At 56.0% G+C, this 9683-nt stretch overlaps 1 protein-coding gene across 1 annotated transcript; it reads right to left on the reverse strand.

Moving 5' to 3' along the window:
* Positions 1-589: 589 nt before the first annotated feature.
* Positions 590-8809, reverse strand: DECR2 (2,4-dienoyl-CoA reductase 2). Its single transcript, XM_052663775.1, has 9 exons — positions 8620-8809; positions 7415-7483; positions 7032-7083; positions 6325-6460; positions 3463-3587; positions 3301-3394; positions 3045-3149; positions 2384-2598; positions 590-1511 (listed from the first exon to the last, which is right to left on the reverse strand). Exons 1-8 carry the CDS (start codon positions 8697-8699, stop codon positions 2384-2386), a joined length of 876 nt encoding a protein of 291 aa, XP_052519735.1. The 5' UTR covers positions 8700-8809; the 3' UTR covers positions 590-1511.
* Positions 8810-9683: the final 874 nt, after the last annotated feature.

The following is a 9683-nucleotide window of genomic DNA, read 5'->3' on the forward strand; positions in this document are numbered from 1 at the left end:
GTCACTCTCGTCCTCCAGGAGCTGAGCCGCCGCGCCCCAGGCCCTCGGATATGGCTGGCGGGACCACCTCCCTGGGCCTTCTCCATCTTCTCAGGGACAGCAGACCCCAACTCTCAGGCACAAGGAGTCTGTGGCTGCCTCTCCCCGGCACCTGCCTTCCCGCCATGGCAAGCGCCCACTTGCCTTGCTGGTGGACCTCCTGGCCTTGGTTTAAGTGGCAAGCAAGACCCCTCTGCCCACTGGGTTCCCTGCCCCTGCACTGTGAGGGTAGGAAGGAACTCAGGTGGGCGCGGGTGCCTGGGGCAGAGGGCTCAAGCCCAGAGTGAGTGGCAGCACCAGGACCAGCCTCGGAGGACACCCCTCCCAACCGGGAGCCAACAGCCTCCCCTTGCTCCTAGGCTCCCTTCATCTGTGGGCGGGGGGCGGGGGGGTGCATGTCAGGCATTAGGCAAAGTGTTTTGTAAACTCTTCACGGGAAAAAGACAAAAAGGAGACACACTGCTGCCTCTCAATGCCCAGCTCACCAGTCCGGGTGTCCTCCTCCTTCTAGAAGTATCGTGAAGTCCACTGAATATATAATTTTATAGTAAGACGTTTATTTTTTCAGGAAATGCATTTTCTGGCAAAACTCTAGAACCTGTGCCTATGCAAATGGATGATATGGGAGGCAGTGCGGAGGAGGGCAGTTAGCCACCTGTCCAGCCAGAGGGCAGACCAACAACTCTAAGGACGCTGAAGTTTTTAACAGCACAGAAAACAAGCCCAGGATCCAAGTGGCCCCCTTAGGGCTTGGCCTGAATGTGTGTCACTGGGGAACAATTGAGAGTCCAGAGATCCCCCTCCCCCTGGGCCTGAGGGAGGGTGACAATGGGGCCAGGCCTCCTGGAGGGTCCAGAGAGTGAGCCTCTGACGACCAAGGACTAAGTCCTCTCCAGGGCAGGTGGGAGCACCCCAACCTGCGCCGGCAGAGGTCCTGTCTGCAGCCCATGCACCCGGGGGGAGAGGATGCAGGACACAGGCCTGGGGGCTGCGCTCAGACACACTCCTCCAGCCTTCCTGGTCTGGCATTTCTGTCAAGCCAAGGTCTCAAAGTGGGAGAGCAGAAGACGGCCTGAAACACCTTCTCTTCTCCACTCAGGCCACGGGAGCCACCTGGAGGCACCCCCTGGACACAGGCAGGAGAGAAAGACCAGCCTGGGTGGGGGCTGGGCAGGCAGGGCAGTGCTGGCCCTGGGTTGGGCTGGGGCGGGGCCTGGCCAGGTGCTGGAGCACAGGCCGCCCGAGGGCGTATGGGCAGGTCCCTGCCTGGTCACTGCCCCTGCTTCCCTGCACACAGACAGGGCCATGGGGAGGGCGCATGGGTGCAGCACCGCTCCTAGAGGAAGGTCTCTCTTCAGATGCCCGGCTGGGACTGCTGGGTCTGGTGCTCAGGCTGGGCAGGCGGGCGGGTGGCAGGTCTGCGGTCCAAGAGTGGGCTGTGGACCAGTCCCCTGCAGCGCGCTGTCCACTGCCTGTCAGAAGTATCAGCAGACACCAGGTCACTGGGGCACCGAGGGACGCCAGGGTGGCCCCCTACAAGCCCTGGGGGAGTGAGAGGCAGGCTGGGCGACAGCAGGCCACCAGACCTGTGTGTCTCCTGAAGCGGACACGGTGGCCCCCCACCTCCTCCCTGCCCTCCCCCAGTGCTCTCCACCCCAGCGACTGGGGGGCCTGCCCAGCACCCACGCCCTCCTGCTGCTTGAGGCCTTGCTGACTCCTCTCCTGCTCCCACCCCCCACCCCGCTCTGCGTGTCTGGAGGACTGAGAACACATCTCATTGTTCAGATGCTAAGTCACGTCCCACTCTGCGACCCCATGGACTGCAGCACTCTAGGCTCCTCTGTCCTTCACTGTCTCCTGGAGTTTGCTCAGACTCCTGTCTGCTGACTGTGTCTGCCAGCCACCACACCAGAGAGCCGACTAGCATCACTTCTCCTACAAGCAGGCCCACCCGAGACCAGGAGTCCCTCCGGAAGCCGGCGTCCACCACACCTTCGTGGGGAGACCGAACGCTGTGAGCCCTGGGTGTTCTTTCACCACGACCACCTCCGACAGGACAGGAGCCAGTCCAAGTCCTGTCTCTACCTTGTGATGGGGACCCAGGAGGCGGGGGCTGGGCCCTCCCAGCACCCCCACCATGCCCTGTGTGCCCACAAACCATCCAGCCCTCGCCCCACAAGTGGAGCCAGGGAGCCCAGGGTGCCCGAGAGTGCATCTAGAAATACACATGAGCCACTGAGGGGCAAGGCGTCAGGCCCAGCGCAGTGACCCCTGGCCACAAGGTGGGTGTCTGGGAAGGGAGCCAAGGACACGGGTGACCGCAACAGTGGGAGCGGGGCGTCACCTAAAGCTTAGCGGAGGGTGAGAAATCTGCCAGCGACTGGACATCATTAGGGAACGTTAGCCAGGCCCCCCCGTCAACCACCAGCAGGGCCCCCGTCACGAAGGACGCCAGCGGGCTGGCCAGGAAGAGGACACTGTGGGCGATTTCCGTCTTGTTCCCCAGCCTCTGCAGGGGGCTGGCCAGGACCTTCGCCCTCAGGCCAGCCTGCGGGGCACCTGGGAGGGAGGAAGAGGTTCAGACAAGTCCCAGGACCCGGGGGCCACCACCTTCCTCTGCCAGCCTCCCCTGAGCCGCATCCGGTAATGCTGGGGACGCCGGCAGCGTTGTCCCAGGCCGGGCCCAGTAACCCCACTGTGGAGCCAGCACAAGGCCTGTCCCTGCTCGCGGCCAAGGCTCTGGAGGCTTCAGCGGGGCCCTTTGCGTGCGGCTCACGAGGCCAGCAGCTCCTGAGCTCTAGCTCTAGGGGCAGCTGCCCAAGTCCAGCCCCTAGCCCAGTGCAGGGCTGCGTGAACTGTCCCCAGGCTGGGGATGGACTCTGCCCACCCGGGGAGCCATGAGCGCTTGTCTCTGATCCCAGGCCTATCCCAGCCAGGTGGGAGGAGCACCCCTGGAGGTGCTGTGGGGCCTGTGCCCAGGGGAGCACCCGCTGGGCTAGCCTTACCCAGACGCCGCAACCCCTCAGTGCCACTGATGGGGCCAGGGGCAAGGCTGTTGACGCGGATGTTCTGGGGGCCCCACTCCACAGCCAGGTGCCGCGTCATCGCATCTGCAGGGGAGGCAGGCTATGTGAGGGAGAAGCAGGACTGCCCGGCATTCAGGGTGTCCCGGACGTGGTGGAGGCGCAGCTTCACTGGGACACTGCCGGCCTCCGGGGACGGGGAGGAACCCAGGCGGGCAGACCAGGGGGGCGCCTGTACCCACGGCCGCCTTGGCAGAGCCTGCATGCACTTGGAGCACCTGCCCCCGGGCACCCAGGGTTGCAGTGATGTTCACGATCACCCCTCCATGGTCCTGCAACACACAAGGGAGGCAGTGAGCACGCGGCCAGGGCCGGGAGGCCCCGGCTTCAGGACACTCACCCGGAAGAACTTCTCGTAGAGCACGCGAGACACGTTGAAGGTGCCCAAGGTGTCGATGTCCATCACAGTCTTGAAGGCGTTGGAGGACAAGGCGCTGGCTGGGCACAGGAAGTTCCCAGCTGCACCTGCAGGCGGAAGGAGACAGCGGTCAAAGCATCTGCATCCTCAGGGTGGTCCCGGCCGGCCAGGGAGGGAACCTCAGCTTTCGGACAAACTCTTGAATGAGGGGCAGAGCAGGTGTTATGGGTTGGATCGCGTGCTTCAAAAAGATACACTCTTCAGTGTATCCCAACACCTGATGCCTGTCACAGCTTGAGTGTCCAGTCGTGTCCAACTCTTTGTAATCCCACCAGGCTTCTCTGTCCATTTGATTCCCCAGGCAAGAACACTGGAGCAGGTTGCCATTTCCTTCTCCAGGAGATCTTCCCAACCCAGAGATCGAAACCACATCTCCTGTGTCTCCTGAGTTGGTAAGCAGGTTCTTTAGCCACTGCACCAACTGCGAAGCCCAGTGCAGGTAAACTTAACTTTATGTGGAAACATGGTCTTTGCAGATGTCATCAAGATAAGATGAGATGCAAACATCTCTTCATTCCACAAGAGAAAACTATGAAGAACAGAAACTTTCAGTGAAAAAACAAACGTTGTAAGAGGAACACATCCTTCAGATAACCAAACAGTGTAAAATACTGCAGGGTTTTGACCAAGGGTTGGAGTATAAGAAGGTGGACTCAATTTCAGTGTTGCTCTAATTAGCATGTGGTTCAAAATCTTGGAGCCAAAGAAAAGGAAATCCAGTCATAGCACAAAGCTTGGTGGTTTATTGAATAACAGTTAAATAATCATAATGTAAATGCTATTCATGGTTTTCATCTTTTTGAGAATGTTTAACTACGGTTACAGAGTTGAGTGCCAGTATTATCAGCCTTGATGGCGTAAAAGTGCAATTTACAAGGCAGGATGGCAGGGCAGTAAAAGTAATGGTGTCTTTTAAAGTGGGAAGTTGATAGGTAGAGTCTGTTGTCAATGGGGGAAGAGGTCATTTTATTTTACTTAAAGAGTAATGATAAAGTTGCTAAAATATAACCATATAAAAGAGAGAAGGGAGAACAGCATGAGGTCAACAAGAAATGCCTAAAGAAGATAGTTAAGGTGGAATGTCTCAGAAACGGAAACGGATACATTATCATGTGTTTATAAATACAGGGTCCAGAGGTTTTTAGGTTCTAGAGAGTCTGGAGACGCATTAGGCGTCTGCATATTCTTTTCTAATTAAGGAAGCAAAATTGAGGCAATTATGAGCCGCAAGAAAAATGAAAGTTTTCAGAAACTACACTGCATTAACTCAACTGTGAATAACGTTAGTCATCACATAAAGTCAGTCATATTTATGTAGACATTGAATACAAATAATAACAAATTATTAGGTAACCCTAGGAGAACTGGAAAGGAGTGTATATGTAATGGAGAATACATCAAGATCTGATACAGAAATGTCGGTTTAAAAAAAAAGCAGTATAACTTGTCACTTAGAAAGAAGTACAGTAACAAATAGCTGAAGAGTTAAAATTGGTAGTCTCTGGTGAATGAAAATCAGGGATGGGCAGAGAAAAAGTGGAGAATTGCTGTTTTTTACTACTGGTCTAACAATAACTGTTTTTTTCTTAACCCTGTGTGTATGTGTATATCAGACAAACCTCTGTTAAAATACAAACTAATTTTGTGGTCCAGACGAACCCAACAGTCTGCCTAAATCCCTGTTTTTTCAAACCTATTAAATGAGAGTAAACATATCCAATGGATAGATCAGTCTGAGAGTTAAAAATAAGCCTGCCTTAGTGCTTGATATATACACAATAAAGTATTTGTTTTTATAGAAAAAAAATAAAAATATAAGATGAGATGATACTGAATAGGGTGGCCTAAACCCAAGGACTGCTGTCCTTAAAGGGGACACAGCCGTGCACAGAGAGATGGAGCAGAGGCTGGAGGAATGCAGCCAGGAGACAACAGATGCCAGGCAGCAGCCCCAGGAGCCACAAGCCGGGCCGCGGATAGACTCTCCCGAGCCTCCTGTGGGAACGCGGCCCACCACACCTCGCTCTCGCATCTCTGGCCTCCAGACTGTGAGAGAATGCGATCCTGCTGTTTGAAGCTGCCCAGCTGATGACTTTGTCAGGGGCAGGAAAATAATACACTAATTGTGGGGGTTTTTTTTAAAGTAATTTTTACTAGAGTATTTTGTCACGCTGTAAGGTTTTAAAGGAAATTCCAGCAGAAACGAACCTGAATGTGAAGCAGAGACTATAGTTAACAGTCGTAACAAATGCAAGGCATTCATAGTAGACACTATGTGTTTGTGTGTGGCAGGAGTGTGGTATGAGCAGTTGCTTATACTATCTGCTCAATTAGTCTGTGAATCTAAAACTACTAAAACAGGGGCTTTCCTGGTGGTCCAGTGATTAAGGATCCACCTTGCAACACAGGGGACGCAGGTTCAATCCCTAGTCCCACAGGGCTCAGGGCAACTAAGCCTTCAAGCTGCAACTACTGAGCTTGAGCACCACCATCAAGACCTGACACAGTCAAATAAATAAGTATTGAAAAGTAAAACTATACTAAAACAATAATGGGTCTTCCCTTTTCCTTAACGGGGAGCTTCAGGACATGAGAGTGACCCTTCTCTGTGATTCAGCCTAGTTCTCGGGGCATCCTCCTGAGCCACGGCTGCATGGACCCAGGAGGGGCACAGCTGGGCTGAGACAGTGGCCTGGAGCCAGGACAGTTCCAGGGCTTCCAAACAGGAAGGTCTGGTATTGCAGACCCGTCAGAAGCCCCCAGTCATGCTCAACAGGGACTCACAGTTGATGAGAATGTCGATCTTCCCGAACTCCTTCAGGGCCTGCTCTACAGCTGCCGTGATGGCCAGGGGAGCTCGGACGTCCAGAGACAGAGGGAGGCATCTCTGGCTGGTGGCAGCGGCCAGCTTTCTGGCAGCCTAGAAGCCAGACAGGAAGAGAGGTGGGCAGCAGCCTGCTGGCCTCGCCTGGAGGCATAGCCCTTCAGGATCCAATGAGGATGATGAGCCAGGTTCTGCCAGGGACCTGGGTTCTGCAGCTGAAACCCACCCTGGGGAGGCACAGCTGCCAAGCGGCCCTCTCCAGGGCCACAACCCCTGGTGGACGCTAAGACATCCTGTACCCTCTCCCCTCTCATCACCCTCCAGGCCACTGGTCACAGGTCAACAGCAGCTCCAGCTCATGTCCAGTCCCTGTGCTGAGACCAGCTATGGCAGGGGAAATATGTTCCCCTCTCAAGAACCTGCTGAGCCCAGAGATCTCTGCTGGGGCCACAGTACCACCCAACAGAAGGGTCGCTTCACAGGACCCGATAATTAGATTCTGTAAAAACACGAGAGTATCCCTGGGGACCACTTCCATTGAAGCTCCATATTTGGGAGACAGGTTGGTTTTGGTGTGATCACCCTCTGGACCTCAGGACCTTTCAGGCCTAGGCTCCTGGCCCCCAAAGTCACCCATGGACAGCTAGGCACAGGAGAGCCCCCTCACCATCGATACTCTGGGAAGACTTCTGCTGGCGATGACTGTGTGGCAGCCGTGCCTGCAAAGCCAGAGAGCAGGAGTGAGGGCAGCAGGGCGCAAGGGACACACTCAGCAGGGCTCCTGCCCAGCAATCTAAGGGGCCCTCTGCCCCAAGGGTCTCTCAGGCTTGAACATCAGCCCGGGGCTGAAGGCACAGCTGGTAGAGGACCCCGGGGCCTATGTGGGGCTGAGTGACTGTGGCAGGACCCCTTTCAAATGTTCTCTGATGGACCTGGAACTAGAGGGGTTCCCACCACTGACCGGCATTTTGCCCAGGATCCCAGGCCCCCTCCCAAGGAGGAGGGGACAGCAAGATGGGGCATGGAGCACTCAAAGCAATGCTCACTTACCGCATGAAAATCTCAGCAATCCGGAACCCAATTCCAGAGCCACCACCTGTGATGAAAGCCACCTTGTCCCTGAGAGAAAAAACAGAGACTCTTTACAGAGGCCCCTGTTCAGACTTCCTTGATGGTCCACTGGCTGGGACTCCATGCTCCCAATGCAGGGGGCACAGGAGCCACCCCTGGTCAGGAAACTAGACCCCATATGCCACAACTAAGATCCAGTGCAGCTAAATAAATAAATTCTAAATAAATAAAAAATAAAAAGAGTAAGGGACTGCTGTTGAATGGGGATAGGGGAGGTGCTCTTCCACTGATCCTCTGCCCTGGGCACTTGGGTCAAATTTGAGAAACGCCACTTTTGAAGGCCTGCATTCCTCAGCTTTCTGAATCTTTGGGAAGAATGATTTCAACCTAGAAGTCTCTATGCAGAAAGCTATCAATTAATGAGAAATGTTTTCAAAACATAAGCCTTCCTCCAGCTGCCCTCTAAATGGATAGGATAGCAGATTCCTGGAGAAAGAGAAACAAGCAGGCTTTTCTTGACATAAGAGAAGCCATTTGGGGCCTACGCCATTCTGTGATCTAAGCCTGGACACAGTGCTGTCCTGTCGAATACAGAAACTAACAACTGTCATCAGGCAAGAGAAGTAACAATGGCCAAGATATGAATCATATACTGGTTGTAAAGTCTCCCAATTCTGTTTTGATGGTAAAGATCAGCCTGAAGTGCTCAATCACCTGACCAGCTGGAACCTCTGAGATGATGACAGTGACTTTTTCTGACGCTGGTGACTTTAACGAACTAACGATTGGACTTCGTCAACTACCCAAACCCCTTCTTAAGATGCTTGCACTCTTAGCTTAAAACCTCCCCAAATTTGCTGTTCGGAGAGACAGCTATGGGGAAAATCTTCAGTGTTCTCCTTACTTGCTGCTAGTAATAATTAATCCTTCCTCCTCCTGACCTTTGCTCTGTGTTTTTTGACACTCGTCCCCACCTCCCCATCGGTAAACAGGACATGCTCACGCAGGACAAAGATTGGAACACCAGTACTTGCATCGCTGGGATACCCGAACATCTGGACAGCCTGGACACCAGGCTTGGGGTCCTCACACATCCCAGGAAAACCTCAGTCCCCCGCTGCGCGCACCGCAGGCGCCCCCGCCCCTTGCCCGGCTCCCTGGGGCGCCCCAGACGCGACGCTCACTGGAGCAAGTCCGGATGGAAGAGGTGGCGGTACTGCGGGAGACAGTCGTCCTCGCTGACGTCGGCTGGTGGTTGGGCCATGGCGCTCGGAGGGCGTCTGGGTGGCAAAAGCAGAGACCCGCCGGGATACCAGAACTCTAACCTCGGCTTCAAAGGACGGGAGGCTCTCTAGGACGCGGACGCCCCGCCACTCGTCCCTCGCTCCTCCCAGGACGCCCCGCCCCTCGTCCCTCGCTCCTCCCAAGACGCCCCGCCCCTTATACCCTCGCTCCTCCCAAGACGCCCAGTTCCTCGTCCCCTCGCTCCTCCCAGGGTGCCCTGCCCCTCGTCCCCTCGCTCCTCCCAGGACGCCCCGCCCCTCGTCCCTCGCTCCTCCCAAGACGCCCCGCCTCTCGTCCCCTCACTCCTCCCAGGACGCCCCGTCCCTCGTCCCCTCGCTCCCCTCTCCCAGGACGCCCCGCCCCTCGTCCCTCGCTCCTCCCAGGATGCCCCGCCCCTCACAACCTCACTCCTCCCAGGACGCCCCGCCCACCCCTGTCCTCACGCCTCCCAGAGTGCCCCGCCCCCACGACAGTCGCTACTCCCACGAAGCCCCGTCCACTCAGTCCTCAATCTTCCCAGGAAGCTCCGCCCCCGCGACCCACACCATTCCCAGGATGCCCCCCCACCCCCCCACCGCCGCTTCCCTTCCCCAGCCTCTCCACGAACGTCCCGCCCTCAGGGCCCCGCGGCCTGCTGGGACTGGAAGTCAGTCTGCGCGCCGCGGCGGGCGCAGGCGCAGTGCAGCGGGCCCGTTCCCGTGGCGGAGGCGGGGTGAACGCGAATCAAAACTCAGCTTTTTGTACTCCTTTTCACAAGATTGGGCGTCAGTGCTGGATTGGGGGCCAGCCGGACACAGGGAACATTTGGTTCCCGGGCTGAGGTGGAGCTCACGGGCCGAGGCGGGGCCTCTCGGCTTCCCTCACCGCTTTGGGCCTTGCTGTGCATTTAAAACACGTCTTCGGACTCGCCTAGCATTTAAATATCTTCCCTTCCCGGGTGCTTCTCTACCCTGTTGCAAAGAGG

The sequence above is a fragment of the Budorcas taxicolor genome, chromosome 2, assembly GCF_023091745.1.
Source record: "Budorcas taxicolor isolate Tak-1 chromosome 2, Takin1.1, whole genome shotgun sequence".
NCBI lineage: Eukaryota > Metazoa > Chordata > Mammalia > Artiodactyla > Bovidae > Budorcas > Budorcas taxicolor.